The sequence below is a fragment of the Malaya genurostris genome, chromosome 2, assembly GCF_030247185.1.
Source record: "Malaya genurostris strain Urasoe2022 chromosome 2, Malgen_1.1, whole genome shotgun sequence".
NCBI lineage: Eukaryota > Metazoa > Arthropoda > Insecta > Diptera > Culicidae > Malaya > Malaya genurostris.
Genome location: NC_080571.1, coordinates 260216419 through 260235590, shown reverse-complemented (window position 1 = coordinate 260235590; position 19172 = coordinate 260216419). Strand labels below are relative to the sequence as shown.

Here is a 19172-nt window from a genome sequence, read left to right as displayed (position 1 = left end):
ATTTTTAGTTCATCTGATGTCTATTTCGTAGTACTACTAATTTATATGTCGTGTAACTTTCATTACTTTTTACTGTATGTAATTGACATTGAATTCTCAAAAAATTTTGGCTTTAAGAATACTTTCACATTCCACCTGGATCCGTGTTTCGGCTCGGGAGCTATCAATTGATGGTTGTTGGTGCAAATTTTATACGAAACGAACGTATGAATAAAGAAATGTTGGTTCTAGGAACATTCTCGATTATCATTGGAAAAATGAAGCATAAAATTCAACTACAAGAGCTAACCGCAGTCCGGCAAAGTCATCGAATTCGAAGCAATTTAGCTTTTGCACAGTTGCACGAAGAAACACAATGTTGATAGCATCCTAAAGTGTCTCGAATATACATTCACTAACAAATATAAAAAAGAGTTTATTTACGTTGAACTTAGCTAATATTTCAACAAAACCATGGTGAAAGTAAAGCTATATCGTGGTTTTTTTTTTGCTCCTTGTGTGCATTCCCAGATAAAAATGTCTAAATACTGAACCAACTGTGGAACTTAGTCCCCCTAGATTACACGGACTCAGGAAAACTTTGGTCTCATTTTAATGGGTTTTCGTTTTCTCTGCCGTGCCAACATGCTGTGAAGTCGGGAAACTAAAATGCAGTTCAGCACACTTAAACTTTGCTCCAATTTTATGTGCATCAACTTAACAGCGCAGGGGACAATCGCCCCGGTGAAAGTTTCCTTCCAGTTGATTGAATTCGCAATTCATCAAAGTGGTTGTAGAAGTTTTTTTTACGTGCACCTCCAAACCCGAAATAAACCAATCCACTACACATTTTATTTCGCTGGTAAGTGGACCGAATCTGACCGAGGTAATCGCGGGTTTTTGAAAGATTATTCTGCTCTCATGCATCGGATTATCATAAATTTTGTCTGACTTCATTCGAACCGCAACAGTTTCGGTTTCGGATTTTTCGGAACGAAGTACAACAGAAATTATTTTCGTGTTCCATCGTTAGTTGGACTGCTCAAGTGCTTTCGGCTGGGAACTCCCTTGCAACAAACAGAATTCAGTAAACTGCTTTGAAATCTCTCGTCAAGGTAGACGGGTTCGTAATCACTAGCGTCTCGAGAGCTACTTATGCCAAACCAAATTTAATATGATAGAAGCAGTACAGAAATTAAATGGTAAAGTCTTCTTTCTCGCTCGTTGAAAACCGATGAGCTGTGATGATAGTTTGAGCATGTTTTTTTTTCTCATCAATGAATTTCAATTGATTCTGAGATTCGTTTTAATAAAACATCAACGATCGTCAAACGACTTACGTTTGCTGCAAATTATGTAGCATAAAGTTAAATAGATTTTAGAGCTCATGTAAACGCTCAACTATGTGTAAAATTCAGTACATGGAGATTCCTGTATCCCGCAATGAAAAAATCCAGTTTAGTGGATCCGACCGAATTGTTCCTCATAACCAAAAAAAGCTTTAAAACTAGATAAACTTTTTTTCCGTAATAGCTGCACTTCTTCGCGTTACCGTGGACGAAATCAATAATCAGTTTCTCCCATAAACTCTACAAATTTATCACGCTATATATAAACTATTATCCAATTTTCACCCCACTTCTTGTCGACCGGCCCTGTTTGATTATGCAGTGTAATTTAATTTCTCTCTCTTTTTTTTCTCACTCTCTCCCTTCGCATTCCAGGATAGGACTGCTCTACCGGACCGCCATGCTGTTCGTGTCCAATGTGCTGTGCCACTCGTTCTACTTGGTGTACTTGAACACCGAGGACCTTCTCGGCGGTTACGCCTTCAGTGTTAGCAGTATTATCATGGTAAGCAAATTACTCCACCCTACCGGAGTTTATTGCGCGTACACACTTGAGGCGATCTTTACGTTGCTCTGGTTTTTTTCCTCGTCAACCAAATGACGTCTGCTGGTGTCGGCTAACGAGACTGTTCATTATCACCCAATCGGATATTCGTCGACATTGATCGCCAGTAAGAGAGACATCTTCTAGTGTTTGGAATGTATTGCTTTGGATGACTATATTTTTCCGGCAACAAAATTCAATAGGTTCTAGTATTTACAGATAAATTTGCAAAATATCTTTACAAAATGTGTTCCAATTCAATTCAAATATTTGATGAAGGTTTACGGAATTTGAACGTAACTGTGACGAATGTTGACAAAACTTCTTGTTAAATAACTGCTGAGAGTTTCTCAGAGATGGTTTCACAAATTTTCACAATTTTGGATACTGTTTGTAGCGCAGACTTTCCGACTACTATAGATTTTAAACAAGATTCGATATTCGACTAAAGAATTTCTGTGAGATGAGTATTACACATTTGAAACCGTAATGCCAGTTACGATACAAAAAGGGACGAAAGCTGATCTTATAAAATCCAGACCTGCAACTGTTTTTAGTTCAAGATCGAACAATCACAGTTTGGCTATTCCGATTCTCGGTTCCAAAAGCACCAAACGAGTTTAGCATTAGGATTGTAGATCTTCCGTGTATTGCTACTCCGCTGGTGATCAGGACGAATTCAGATATCAGACTTTGAAATTTGCTTGAAAATAACGCGTTGTTTCACATTATGCAAATTTCATTGATCCATGCATGCTGATCAACACCGACTAGAAATCCTATTCGCCGAAAGCCATTTCGCCGAATGGGCTATTTCGTTCCACATAATGAATTAGAAAACTGCAAATTCTGGTTATTCATCAAAATTATCTTGTTGTTTTTATGTCTCCTGGATAATTGAATGTGGCGCAGCCACATAACCGATGCAAAGATGGCTCGGCGACACTAGCTGAGTTGGCCGCCGACCCGCCATCGGATGCGGCGGCCTCTTGTCCCAGAAAGTATGGACGCAACCAAAACCCACTGTCATTTCGCAATGGCTCAGAATCTGTCAGTTTTTATGGCTACGTCCTGTTGTTTACACTCTTCTCTAACCACTTGTGCAGTTGTTTATTCGTTTTCATTAGTTTGTTTCGAAATGCGTGGACTTTTAGCAGAACAACGTCGAAAAATTGTGTACAAATGGTGCACAGAACGCGGACTGTCGCTGAGAAAGATAACAAAAATGGAAGGAGTAAGTGAAAAAGCCGTGCGAAATGCAATCAGGAAGTTTGGTGAGGATAATCCGAAAACGGGTTGAAAAAAAGGTCCTGCTAACCCTCAGTTAAAGAAGCAGAAACAACCAAAACGTAGTCCGAAACAAGAAGCATCGATCAGGCCGAGGGTTCGAAAGCTGTACAAGAGACAGCGATTGAAGTCGAAAAATTTGGTAAGAAAGCTCTGGTCTGGCAAGCAATTTGTAGCTGCGGTAAGATTTCAAAACCCTCCATCACCACTGCTTCAATGAACAGCGAAATATACATCAAGGAATGTTTACAAAAATGACTTCTACCAATGATTCGAAGCCACAAGGATCCTGTTGTCTTCTGGCCAGATCTTGCTTCCTGCCACTACTCGAAATCAACGGTAGAATGGTATACTACCAAAAATGTCACTTTCGTCCCAAAAGACATAAATCCACCAAATTGCCCACAACTTCGACCAATTGAGGAATTTTGGGCATTAACGAAGGCACATCTTAGGAAACATGTCTCGGCAGCCGAAACCATTCAACAGTTCGAAACAGATTGGAAAAAAGTGTCAAAACTTGTCGCCAAGAAGTCTGTACGGAATTTAATTAGGAACGTTCGCAAGAATGTGCGCCAGCTAGTCTACAATGGCTAAGTAGCGAATGTTGAGAATAATATTCTGTTGTTGTAATCTAATATTATCAGTATATCGAATAAAATTTGAATATCTAACACTTGTGAATTATTTACAGCGAAATCAAGTGCGTCCATACTTTCTGAGACAGCCTTTACAAACCTGTAACCGCTTCGGTCTATTCAAAGCTAGGTTTCTTCACTTCAGTTAGGTCCGAACGAGCAGTAGCGAGGTCGGCTAGCACACGAGCAAAACGATGTGGCGGAGCAGCATTCGATTTTTTTTTCATTTACACTCAGTTATCGGGAAATACCACAAACAATTACCTGGTAGATATTCGAATAAAGTCAACAAGTTTTCTTGGAAATCTCGTTTTGAAGATTATGAAAAAAATAAAATAAAATAAATAAATCATGCAAGTCTTTCGGGATTATTTCAGAAGTACGATTGTAGTTAAACAAAACGGGAATAAACATTATCATTTTTCGTTTGTCTTTATTTCAATTCCAATCACGATAGGAAGACTTTTGAAGAATTCGACGAAATTACCCTTTCGACGAAACTAATTTGAAAATGGATCGTGTTCGGAGGATGTATGGTTAGAATCCTATAGGCACTTGAATAAACTCTCAAAAAATATACTTATGATCGCATACATTGCAAAAGAAAATCACTGGAACCGATAAACTGAATCACATTAATTGCTTTACTACATTGCATCAAGGTTTTGATTTTCAGAAATTGCATGTATATCGCCTCCACTTTTGCACGCATAGACCATATTTACAGTATGCTCTGCGATTTAATTATAACATGTAACAAAACGCATAACGCGATCACAGCTTGTGATATAGGTACGAAATGGTTTTCTGGGCAGTTGGTAGAGCACATAACTATCTATTTCGAGACAAAATTTCATTCAAATCGAAAATGGTGCTCTTTGTAAATTTTTAAATATCGACTGACTTTCAGTGTAGGACTCGATTTGAAAATTTTCCAAAATTTTTAAAAAATAATTGAACTAATTTTTGTAAACATCGCTGGTACAACACTTTTATGTAGGATTTGTCATTTTGCGACAATGATTGAAAAAAAAATCGTAAACAAAGTTTAGCCCTTCCAAAAGACGGTCTAGATCAATTTTGGAAAAAAACAAAGTATGCAAAATGGCTATTTGTGATAAAATTAAGGTTACCAATGTCAAAATAACCACTAGTTCAAAAAAAATGTTAGATGGCGGAGATCAGTTTTGGTGAAACAAAATAAACAATGTAGCTTTTTGTGACAAAGTCAACACATTCACAAAGTTTCATTCAAATCTCAAAGGGTGGTGCCAGCTCCAACAAAATGTCTGTGTGTGTATCTGACAAATAATGTCACTCACGTTTCTCTGAGATAGCTGCATCGGTTTTCACAAACCTAGATTCAAATGAAAGGTCTTGCGGTCCCATTCAAGTTCCAGAATTTCATTGGAATGCGACCTCCGGTTCCATAATTACAGGGTGATATGCACCAAATATGTGAAAATAATGCCAATACTTTTCTCGGAGATTGCTGAATCTATATTTCTCCGTCTTAGATTCAACTGAAAAGTCTAAAGATGCAATACAAAAATTTTCATTCGGATCCAATCCCTGGTTTCGGAGGTAGGGTGTTTAGTGTAAAAATGTCAAGTTTCAAGAATTTTTTTTCCATAAGTTACCAATTCTTTAAATTGACTAGCAATTTTCTACACTTTGCAAACCATAGTCATACAATTTTGTAGGTCATATTAGTTTATGGTTGAAGCTCTTTTAGAAGGAAACGCTTGGTGCTTAGTCTTAGTATTTTGTGCACCATGCATTCCCTTCTAACAGAACATCAATGCAAATGCATGGTTGATAGCAGCTCAAATATTGTGGTCGTTCCCAATTTAAAAAAATACGAGTTCAAAAATATTATTTTTTATTTTAAACAATTCGGAGTGGTAACAAAATAGAAAGTATGTCAATGATAAATTTGAAAATTTTTCAATATTTTCTAACGCAAATTTTGAAAAAAACTGGTAACATCTCTACTATACGTAAATCATCTCTGATTTTTTTTAACTTTTCGGTGGAGCCTTTGCTTCAAAATCAAATAAAATTAAAATCAATAGAATCACCCTAGCTTGGTCAATGTGGTCGTGAATGGTTTGAAATTTTGGGAAAATTTCCTCCAGTCCAATTTCTTTCAAATGTGGTATAAAACTATGAATTCTCTTCGGGGTCAGATTTCACATGCCTTCCCGGCTTTCCAAAAGATATTTGTTCAAATTCATTGGCTTGATTCAGAATGATAAACTGCTAAAGTAAATTGTTCTCTTTGGTCATGAAGAATGCTTATGCAAAATCTAAGTCAAATTTAAAATAAAACAAAATTTTAGTTTAAGTATCGTGATTTCCGCTGGAACTGTTCAGCAGTAGTACAATCATACAGAAATGTATTTACTCATTCATGTGACTTATACATTTTATAATCAGATCAATTACAAGAAGTTTGCTGAAACAACTCCGATAGAATGTACTTCCCAAATAACATTACTCAATTAAAGGTTAATTCTATTCGAATGCATTAAAAAACGTTTCCCCCTAAGAAAATGCATCAGTACAAATCGTTCTTCCTTCAATTCAGCACCACATTCGGAAATGGCATCAGCTCAATGCAATTGAATAGAAATGGTGCCATTTCCCAAATTGAATGGCCAAAACATCTTCCGCGGAAAATTTTCGCATCAGTCGGATAAAGGTTCATTTTCCTCAACCAGCTCGAAGTGTAGCAGACGAAAACATAATAGCATCAGCTGAAGCAGTGAGCCGTGCCGGGCAGTTCTTCCCATCCGGAGGTCGGATTGAAGGCGGTCGTAAAAATCAGAACAAATCTGCACTCGTGACCGAGTTCTGCCAAAATGTTGTTAGCATTCAGAGCGGAGCCAGCTGCTAGCGTTGGTTCGTTGATTTACTCCCACACCGTTTGAAGTACATCGGAGATCCGGATCTTCCGTTTCCATTCAATGATAGTTACGTGATTTGTATTAAGTATGTCAGCACATTGGGTATCAAAGCCCAATCGATAAGAAACCGGTTCGAAATCCGGCAAACAAAACAAGGAACATCCAAAGCTTCTTTTACATAGACTGTAGTAAAACCTTTTTTTACTGCAGACATCACCAACGGTTGCACCAACTGTTAGAATTTGAGAGCGCATTTTTAGGGAGCGAAGAACATCATGATCATAAATCGATTCTATCGGAAATTTGCGAAAATGACTCCTTCAGTGGTTTAACATCAAAGGTAGCCAATTCTACCGCACCCTTTACTATTCACAGAATTTGCTCGGAGATGGTTTGACGGACTTAGACATATTTAAAAGCAACTATAAGCCCATTGATCAGGTTTAGACGAGTCATGACGATCATTATCGGTTTTGGAGATACTATCTTATAAGTGACATAACCGACAAACTGCACTTTTTTCGTTCAATTTGCTCAGACTTGGACTTGTTTAAGCTACTATTGAGTTATTTAATAAATTAAAAAGTTTCATAGCAAAAATTTCTTGTTCCGATGATACAATCGTTTAAGTAACGTAACCGACAAAGCATACTCTCATCTATCCGCGCAGTTTCCTCGGAGATTGCTGAACTAATTTGGACATACTACGGCGCATTTAAGGATCAGAGATCATGTTCATATTGGTTATGAAGCACATATATGATAGTTTTAGAAATATAATCCTATCAGAGATATAACCGATAAAACGTACACAAAACTTGCTTGGGCACGTTTGAAAGTTATGAGATGATCACAAAACTCTTTCATTTCGGTGAAACAATCTTATATATAACCTAACCGATCAAGCAATTCAATAATTGCTCAACAAGTTTGAACAATCATAAGTCCGTTCGGAATTTGGAATGCGGCCTCGAATCAAGCGTAAATAGATCATGGTGGGTCCTTTCAAAAAAGTAAACGAATAAGGCTTGTTCGCGACAAAATCTGGACTAAATACGTAATTCTTTAGATATACATCATCAAGGCGAGAAATATTTCGCAGACTAATGACTATGTCTGTTCATTTTGTAAAATCAAGTTTTGGTGATACTACAAGCCTTTAGATCGAAGATGGCGTCGAATAAAGAACAAGTGCAAAGAGAAATTGTGTGTGGTCGCAATGAAAATCCGGATCTGTTAGTAGGAAAATTGCAAAAAAAGTGTGTTTTTTTCTGAAAACACTGTCCTTAACGTTCTTAAACCTTTCGCGAAGGAGAAGCAAATATTGCAGAAAAAAACAGATCTTTCGGTACGTACTCTGGCTAGAAAATTGAAAATGACCCCAACTTTCGTGCTTGAAGGTATGAAGTCGTTCAAGGTGAAAACCGTACCGAATCGTAATGATAAAAAGAATATGATGGCTAGAACCGGCACTCGCAAAATGTATCGCGAATATTTGACGAAGTTTTCCTGCGTGAAAATGGACGATGAAACTTATATGCTGGAATACTTTAAGCAGCTTCCCGGAATGTCTTTTTATGCTACTAAGCCAAAGAGCGACGTAGAGGAGCATTTCAGAGCGAAGAAAAAGGGTTTTGTTTAGCAGGCAATATGCAGCTGTGGTCGAGCAAGCCAAAGCTCCGTCACTACCAGAAAGGAAATATACCGTGGACAATGCCTAAGGAAGCGAGTGTTACCATTTCTACACAGCCATGATGTTCCCTTACAATTCCAGCCTGATTTGACATCTTGTCATTACGCTAAAGATGTTTTGGAATGGTATAAAGCGACTAGCTGCCCGGAGTTGTGACCAATCGAGCAGTATTGGGCTCGTTACAACTATAGAAATGTTTCGCAAGCAGCTGAATCGGTTGCAGAGAAGTCCGCACAGACCCTAAAGGTTGAAGTAAACTCAAAAGTTTATTTGTTTATTTTATAGTTCATCTGACAATGTATGTCTTAATGAATAAAAAATTTTAATGTAAAAGTAAAACTTAAAGTACATTATTACGGTAGACAACACGAAAACGGTCAAGTAATCTAAGATAAAAAACATTAGACGACACGTTGAAATTAAAATATTCGGCAAATTCATTGAATCGTAGGCAAACGGATCTGAATGGTTCATTTTGACCATATAGTGTGTTACGAGTTTCCAATAGCAGAAAAGGTCGTTGTCGAAGAGGCCTCTCAGGAGTATACAAATTTAGTCGCTCGAGTAAAGCAGGGCAGTCTACACTACCCAAAAGCAGTTTCGCAGCAAATGATGCTTGAGCATATGCTCTTCTCAATTCCAAAGGTTCAAGATTTAGTAAACGGCAACGGTCCTCGTATGACGGTAGCTGCGTTGGATCAGACCAAGGTAAAAACCGCAATGCGTATCTCACGAATTTTCGTTGAATTGCCTCAATCCTGGTAATCCAATTAGAGTGGAACGGGCACCATACAATCGCATTAGATTCGAGCAATGACCGAACCAGCGAGCAATATAGGGATCTCAAACATAACGGATCACGGAACTCGGACGAAATCTTAAAGATGAAGCCCAGTTGTCGGTTTGCTTTACGAATGATGTTGTCATAGTGTAACTTGAAAGTAACTTCACGATCCAGAATCACGCCAAGATCTTTAATGTGCTCTGTTCGGGCGAGGGAGCATCCTGAGATTTTGTAATCGAAAGCAACTGGAGCTTTTTTACGGTGGAAGGAAATAATCCTGCATTTTTCGACGCTTAAGTCCAAAAGGTTTCTAGAGCACCAATTTTGGAATACATTCAGCATTTTTTGTAATTCGATGCAGTCCGAAAGGCACTTGATGATTTGAAAAATTTTTGTATCGTCTGCGTAAAATAATCGACAATCCAGTGGCAAAAGCAGAGACACATCGTTTATGTAGATCGAGAACAGCAGCGGGCCGAGTATGCTACCTTGTGGAACTCCAGAAAGGTTCGAAAACTCATCCGACATAGCCGAGCCAATTAAAACTCGCACACAGCGTTGCGATAAATAGGATCTGAACCAACAAACTGCACGAGTAGAAACGCCAAGTAACTCCAATTTTTTTAGAAGGATTCCATGATCTACCCGATCGAATGCCGCCTTAAGATCGATGTAAGCCGCATCAATCTGCAACCCGCAGTCCAAATTCCGTAAACAGTTTGAAGTGAACTGCATGAGATTTGTCGAAACCGACCGTTTTGGAAAGAAGCCATGTTGTTGAGAATCTATATAATTTTTGCAACACGTAAACAAAATGTCGTTCACGATGATTTCAAACAGCTTGGAGCAAGCACACAATGACGTTATTCCTCGATAGTTAGCAACATTACGCTTGTCGTCTTTTTTGTGGACCGGAAACATATGGGATGACTTCCAACGCAAGGGAAACTCACTTCGTTGAACCGAGAGATTAAATAGTATTGCTAACGGACGGATTAGGGCTTCAGAACAACGTTTTAGCACACAAGATGGGATTCCATCCGGACCGACAGCAAACGATAACTTTAGTCGAAGTAAGGCAGCTGTAACCATGTCATCTGTGATGTGAGGTATGTCGAAATTAAACACGTCACGTGGCATACCAACTGTGGATTCTTCTATCTGTCTCGATGTGGCGCAATGATCGTGGAAAACATGTTTGAAGTGTTGCGCAAACAAAATGCATTTCTCATTATCATTGCTGGCTGTTTCCTGTTCTAAGAACATAGAGCGCGGTAAGCCGGTTTCGTTTCGTTTCGAGTTAACAAACGACCAAAAACGTTTTGAATTTCGGCGAAGGTTCTCCTCGGTTCGTCTTACATATCGAGTATAGAGAAAGCGATTGTAGTGGCGGTATCTATTACTGTGAAAATTTAGCTGGCGTTTAAAGTAAGCAGAACGGGAGTTGCAGTATTTTCGAAGAGCAGCAGATCGAGCACGCTTGAATGCACGTAACCGATTATTAGACCAAGGTGGCTTCTGTGTAGGTCGTTTAGGGGGAACAGCACAGGAAATAGCGAACTCAACTGCTTCGCTGAAATACTCTACAGCATCGTTAACATCGGAAATTGCATCAAGAGCGCGCCAATTTGTGTGAGAGAGTAAATCGTTCAAAACGTTGTAATCTGCTCGTCGAAAATCTGGGTAATGCAGTACAGCAGACTCTTCAAAGACGACTGGTGTCAGTATTCTGAGAGAAACTTCAATGGCGGGATGGTCAGCGTCGAGGTCCGTAAGAGGTTCAATCGGCGATGAAACGGTGGTGATTGGTGTAGCAATATCATTGGCGAGAACAAGATCCAACAGGCGAGCATTTCGATTCAGCAGATCGTTGATTTGGTTGAACCCGTTTAGATTAAACCCGTCAAAAAGAGCGCTGCTGGCGGTTGACATATGCGAATGCAATAGATCAATGTACGGTAAGCCTTTCTCTGAGAAATGCCACTGAATACCGGATTGGTTGTAGTCGCCAAAAAGAAGTGCAGGAGTGTGAGGATCGAAACGTGATGAAATCGAGCACAATGAGTCTACATGTGCACATATGCTCATAAAATCATTTTTCCGATCTGGTGGCAGGTAAATCACACCAATACTGACAGCAACTTGTGGCAGCTTGACGACAATCCAAAGTTCGTAGTTTCTTCCTGCAGCCTGAGTATGGTTTTAGAATGACTAATAATGCACAATTGAATGAATAAACAAATGCAACTTGCTATGAGATCACAAATTTGTTTTATGTTAATTTTAATTTGTCCAGATTTTGTTGTGAACAAGCCTTCAAATTGATGCAGGTCGTCAAATGGTGAGATAGCTAATTCCTTATAAGTTCCTATCTCATGCCTCCCCAAGCGTCTATGATGACATTTGGTCAATAGAACGGCGTCGACTGGGTGCTATCGCCTTCTGCGTTAGTAGCAGAACGAGAGGGTGTGAAATGGCTTGTAGGTTGAAGCCCATCCTAAAGTGCAATATTTATCATAGTATATTGCAACATGTGGTTCTGTTGTTTGTTGCATTATTTGTTATATATTGAATTGAATTATATTCCATTGGTTGTTGTTATTATTGTTATTATTAATATTATTATTAAAAAAGATATATTACATTTCCTGCAGTACTGCGACGAAAGAAGAGCATTACTTACACTGCGACATCAACTGTTATATATTGTATCATGTCATATTACTTAATATATTATCGTCTTATTTTGTTATGTTATATTATGTTGTATGGCATTATACTGCATTGCATTATATCATATTATAATGTATTATATTACATTATGTTATGTTATATTGTGTAATGTTATATTATATTGTGCTATATTATATCATATTATTTTATATTATGTTATATCACAGAGAACAGATATCCAACAGATATTTATGCGTGCAAAGTAGTGTGCAACAGTGATTTTGAAAGGATTTTAACATGTATGCTTTACACAGCTATGCTTAACTTATATTATATCATGTTATATTGAATTATACTATGTTATATTATATTATATTATGTTATATTGTATTGTATTATATTATATTGTTTTATATTAATTTATATTATATTGTATTATGCTTAATTATATCGACAACGGGGAAGGGCAGGGAGTGCATCAGGGTATCTTACAAGTGAATGACTGGATGATGGAGTGGAATGCCAACCTGAGTCACGTGGGAGAAGCTTTGTGTTTCTCCCTGACGGTCTGAAATGAGTACGACGCACCCTTCCAAGGGAGGAGTTGGATTTCATAACTTTATATATCGTAAGCATAAAAGGCATATCGTCGTAACTAGTGACCGGTTGAAGCATTTTTAGTTTATTGCTTTGAAATATTACTTGCGGTTTCACTTGAAACACTCAATTTTCTCGGAGACGGCAGACTACTACGATTCTAAAGAAATGTTTTTTAGTCCCATACAAAGTTCCTAAATTTCATTTGGATCCGACTTTCGGTTTTGGAATTACAGGGTGATATGCATCAAGTAGTGAAAATCATGTCATTTCAATTTTTTCGAAGATGGCTGGACCGATTTTCACAAACTTAGTTTCAAATAAAAGGTCCCATAGTTTTTTGCAAAGCCCGTGAATTTCATTGAAATCTGACTTCCGATTCCGAAATGAAGGTGGCTCAACCGATTTTTACAATTATAGATTCAACTGAGAAGACTTCAGATATCATAAGTACATATATTCCGATTTTTATTCAGACCCAACTTCTGGTTTCGGAGATAAGGTACTCAGAGTAACAATGTCAATTTCAAGAGTCTTTATTTTCATAAGTAACAATGAGATTGTTATGAAATCAAACTAATATAACCCCTCTTAATCCACCTAGTGGTGTGATAATGCCTATCTCTTCCTTCATAACAATCTCATGAAAATATGTTTTATCTTTTTATTAAATAATTTCGAACACTAATTTGGGCTCATTTTCAACACCAATTGATTCAGATTGATTCGAGTAGTTCACAAAAGCATGCTTCAGTGTTTATGTCACATAGTCGGCATCATTTTTCCAACCAAGCAAATGTCAAGGCGTTTCCTGTTTGTATGTTAATATGTGATGTTAATCTAAAAAATCTTCAGACTCGATCAATGGCCTAACAATAGCTTTCAAACATGCCTAGTCTTGTTAAAATCTGTTCAGCCATCTCCGAGAAACATGCGCGGTAAAAAAAACACGGTCACCTATTGCATTATATCTCCGGATTATAAGTCACAGCCATTGGATCTTCTAACCTAATTAATGGCCTAAAAATAGCATTCAAATGGGCCTAGACTTGTTAAAATCGGTTAAGTCATCTCCAAGAATTTTGTCATTTGTCGGTTACGTCACTTATACCATCATATCTCCGGAACCAGAAGTCACAGCCATTTGATCTTTGAACTTGATCAATGGCCTAACAATAGATTTCAAACGAGCATAAGTTTGTTAAAATCGGTTCAGCCACCTCTTAGAAAATTGAGCGGTAAAAATGTCTTCGAAAAGTGCACACACGCACACACACACGCGCGCGCGCGCATTTTTCGATCTCGTCGAACTGAGTCGAATGATATATAACACTATAGGTCTCCGAGGCTCCGGTCGAAAGTCGGTTCTTCCAGCAATTCTAATACCTAGTGGGGTAATGATGCCTTTCTCATTTTCACTTTTTCCTGTATATTACAGCACAAATTCCCCGAAATACTACAATTTGAAAAGTTCAGAAAATGCTTTTGAAGATTTCTGTTGCATAATACTACTACAATGATACACTACATTTGAATTTAAGTTAGTGAAAATCTATTCAATCATATGCGAGAAAGTGAAGTGAGCTCCATTTTATCATATTTGATTATTATTGCCGGTACTTCTGGTACCGAAAGCTGTATATCGGCATAGTGACATTCGGTTTATTCAACCATACACTAACATGAACTACAAGTTTATTTACGGTTCTCTATGACGGTTTGAATGTGTGAAAAAATGTACCGGTAGTCGGACTTGGATAAAATTGAGCAAATCATTTATGGGACTATCAATGGTTTATCTGGTTACAGAGTCTCATGGTCTGCAAACTAGAGAGAATCACTAGCCAATATAAAAAGGTAGCTTATGGAAAAAGTATTCCTGATATTGACGTTTTTATACTGAGCATCCTAGCTCCGAAACTAGAGATTTGATCCGAATGAAAATTGGGATATTCTTATGACATCTTAAGAACTTCCATCTCCGAGAAAAGTGAGTGACATTATTTTCACATTTTTTGTGCATTATTTTCACATTTTTATGCATATCACCCTGTAATTCCGGAACCGGAAATTGGATCCAAATGAAATTCCGGAACTTTGTATGAGACCATAACACCTTTTATATGAATCTAAATTTATGAAAATTGGTTCTGCCATCTCCGAGAAAAGTGAGTGACATTTTATTCACATTTTTAATGCACTATTTCCATATTTTTGGTGCATATCAGCCTATCAAGATGGATACATATGAAATTCCGGAACTTTGTTTGGAACCATGAGACCTTTAATCCGAATCTAAGTTTGTGAAACTCGGTTCTACCATCTTCGAGGAAATTAGGTGATATTAATTTCACATTTTTGGTGCATATCACTCTGTAATTCCGGAACCGGAAGTCGAATCCAAATGAAATTCAGGAACTTTGGACCATGAGACCTTTCATTTTAATCTAATTTTGTGAAAATCGGTTCAGCCATCTCTGAGAAAAGTGAGTGACAATATTTGTCATACACACGCACACACAGACATTTGCTCAGCTCGTCGAGCTGAGTCGAATGGTATATGACATTCGGTTTTTCGGGCCTCGGTTCAAAAGTCGGTTTTTGCAGTGATTGTATAGCCTTTCTATATGAGAAAGGCAAAACAGGTCCCACAAAAATATACAAGAAAAACCTGATAGCATTTACGTCTATTTTGTATGTGTACAAGCTATAATCAACAAGCTGTAAATAGTTAGAATCAATATTATTTCCTATTAAAAATGATCACGATGTAGAATGACAAAACATTGTATGAACATTGTTGCTCCTCATGGTGTGTACTCATGGCGTTAAAATGCAACACATTTTGAAAAACATCCCTTAGAGTACTGCCGTCTAAGCTGCCAGAGAGATCCTTCCTAACAAGGGCACCATGATGTCTCGTTAAATTTCAGCTTCGTTTATTAGAACATTCATGCAACAATACACCGGAAGTACAGTACGAATAGAATAATCATCACCATCACTACTTTCTCCTTCTGCTGTGCATGTCAACATATTTGTGCGTAAAACGCAAATCCTACCTTTCTTTGCATAAGCCCTACTCTACCAACACGGACGGGTGTCTTCCAGCAAATGTGCACTTTGAGCTCGTCTGCAGCAAATGTAGTTCACACAGAAGGACTGAAGATGTATTTACAGCAGGCCATATCATTAAATGCAAAACATCCGGCAATATTTGAGGCCTTCTACGATTCCATGGGAAAGCCACCAAATTAGTGACCTTTGGCTCTGAAATGCCGTGACCGTAACACAAAAAATTCCTTTAATTTCCTTTACGTATCGATTTGTTAAAACATTCAGCATGGGTGAGTAAATTAAAATAAAACGTTTCCAAGCCAACAACGAAACAATGATCTGATTGGCTACCCGAATCAGAAAAAGAAGTCACAAAATAATTGCATTGTTCAAATAGAAGTGCGGGAGGGAGCGGAACAAATTAAAATATAAGCAAGCATTATGCTTCATCAAATTGAAACCGAATTTAATTACAAAAAATGACAACCCTCAATCGATTTTATTAACTCTACTTCCATATCGCGCAGTGGCTTCCCAGTACGGATAAGTAAACGAAAAGAGATTTTTGTACTGCCATACTAAAATTTAATGGAAATATCGTTGCTCACAATTTCTCTGAAAAATTGTGAAATCGGCGATTCGAGCTTGTACACCATGAAGCGGATGTTTCGATATAATCACCACTTTATATTGTCAACATTTTTCCTAAAAGGTAATTGTCCCATCGATTGTTATTGGATTCGACTCTCGATCCCGGTATCATAAGATGAATCTTACATACATATACAGACAAAAAAATTGTGACGCAATTCCACATATGATTTTAAAAAACGTAACGTATTGCGTAAAATGGGAGCTTTACACACTTACCCAACCTTTCAAGCACGTATGTAAGCTTACAAGCTTTTGCAATTGAAAATATGTCAAAATGAGTTAAATATATATTCGATCAACTGTAAAAATGAACCAATTTTTGACGTTCGATTATGTCAGTCTCAAAAGACGTATAATTTCCCAAATTTTACTTGGTGTGTAGTAGAAATTAGAAAGATATGATCAGACCATGAATATAACAGCCACTTCATTTCATCGCTGTGGATAATACTAAAACAATGTAAGCCAATCATTAGGATCACGTTTCGTCTTCGACTCTTCAGTGTAACACAGTTTATAATGAACCGTTATATTACCTAGCAGTTCAACATAAATTAAGCTAAACAGATGTTAAGTTATTGATATTTGCAATACATTTATAAAGTTTGTATCGAGGTGCAAAATCTTTCCTGACGCATCGAACGAAAAGTAGACCAAATTCCTGCAGTAATACATTAAAATACCACAAAAAAAAAAAAAATATATATATATATATATATATATATATATATATATATATATATATATATATATATATATATATATATATATATATATATATATATATATATATATATGCGGTGCGAATTTAAAATACGGAATATAAAACCATACAAACAATGATCAGGTTTCGAACATCTACAGACCAATTTGGATCAGATTGGATTCAATCAAAACCATCTCATTTGTTTCAGCTCTTAGAATTCATCGTGAATTAAATAACCGTACTTAATCACTTGAAGTCACTTTTGCTTGCTCAGTTTGAAATGCCAAGTAGTCTACCTGTTTCATTGTCTTCACTGTGGGTAGTGAGCAAGTGCGAATGAATAGCCATAAACATCAACTCGATAACTCTCTCCGGCCATAATGATAAATAGAGGGTGGCGGTTCTCATTTGAGTTTTCAATTATCACCAGCAAGTTAACATCGGTAATGTCGACTGTTTGAAATGTATTGAAATGTGTTTCGAAATATTAAAAATGAAAGAGGAAATGTTTATTTTCCAATTGATATGTCAGTTAACATAACTGGTTTACTTTTCATCCATTATCTTGAACCAATTCGAATGTTTACTTGAACCTCACTTGAAGACCGCTTTTTCAATTCAATTCAATTCAATTGTAAGAGATATTTTGATATCTCAAGAGATAAACTGACGATATATAAACTGAACTTCGGTAGAGAGAAAAACGAATGAAAGACGCGATGATTACCATTCGGTGTGACTGCGAAGGGTGTGTGTTAGAATGTGAAATTTACTACAGTAGAGTGCTCGTCAGTGTTTGCATAAATTCGATTTCAAGCGAATTGAATAAAGTTTTACAGCACTGATTGAATTACACTTATAATTAGCGCCGAAATGCTAAGTCCTTCCTGACATGCTGAACGAAAACAAGTCTTACGTTGAACTGCACGTTCCACATGAACTGTTATGCACTAACGAGTTTAAGACGAAACGTAGAGATAATAAATTTGGTTATGTGCCGTAACACAAACAAGGTTCATCTTTTAATGACCTCATTTTGGATTGATTTTTCTTTTCTTTCACGTTTACGTACGTTCTTCGACTCATCAGTGCATAGCGTTGCATGCTGAACTGCCGTGTCACTCAGCAGTTCATCACCAACCACACGTAAGGTTGTCTCCACTTGAGACACTCAGGTAGTACCACGCTGTGCACTGATTAGTCGAAGACAAAACATGTAAAAATAAAAAAAATGTCATGGGCGCTTAGTACAAGCCGGTAAATTTTAAGAACCCTCAGATGCCTTGTTTTCTTTACTTGATTTGGGTTCAAACTGGGCTGCATGAGAAGCAAGGTTTTTCATCGAAACTCATCAAATCATCGCATTTAAAGAAAATGCTGAATGGTCTTAATAAGCCTGAGTAAAATTAATGATATAAAATATGGTATTGATCAGCTACTCTAATCACCAACGCCAACAAATTGAAAGGCCTTTTTCAGGGCATCCAAAACACGAATATCGTTTCGATAGTATTTTTCGAATAGATACTAAAAAGAACATGGGAAAACAAAAAAAAACTCACTAAATATTCGATCCAAGACTTAAGACAATGGATGTGACATTAGTTGTATAGTTTTAGGTCAACTGCTCGAACATTCCTATAGGACAGTCTTTTGTAGTTTTGGCTTTCACTACAGAAAGGATGTTGAATTAAATACAATTCGATTCAGCTCGACGTATTTGTGTCTGAGCGCTTTTCTCCGAGATGGCTGAACCGATTTTCACAAACTTAGGTTAAAATAGAAAGCACTATAGGTGAATAGAACTTTTATGAATTTCATATTGATCTGACTTCCGGCTCCGGAATTACAGGGTGAAGAGTGAAAAAACTGCAAATTCAATAGTTTGCTTTTATAGAAGAAGATTTAAAAACGAGCCAATTTCTCAAAAATAGTTAATAAATTCCTCTAATTGGCAGGTCTTGTAAAATGATGACCACTGAAACTAAAACCGGTTTCGGAAGTACCGGAAATAATGGGCAAAAATACCAAACGAAGCTCACTCACTTTTCTCGCAGACTCCGAACGGAGTTTGTCAAAATTACATTCACATTATTACAGTCTTAATATACTTTCTTAATTTTGTGCGGCTCCAACTTTCGGTTACGGAAGTGATGAATGTTTAAAATTTCAAGCCGTCATTTAGAACCATGGATGCCAGGTAAAAATTGAAAATATCTACAAAAGTCAGTAAATCCGAAAAAAATGTCTGCAGATTTCAATGTCTCTAGAAAGTATGACATACTAAGCTGGCTTGGCGAGC

The 19172-nt window shown here is 37.2% G+C and overlaps 1 protein-coding gene across 1 annotated transcript in view; it reads left to right on the top strand.

Annotated features, from left to right (window-relative positions):
- Positions 1-19172, top strand: part of LOC131429205 (uncharacterized) — a 443882-nt gene that overhangs the window by 381062 nt on the left and 43648 nt on the right. Inside the window, exon 19 of the mRNA XM_058593255.1 lies at positions 1704-1833. Coding sequence (XP_058449238.1) covers positions 1704-1833 — 130 coding nt within the window. The remainder of the gene's footprint in view (positions 1-1703; positions 1834-19172) is intronic.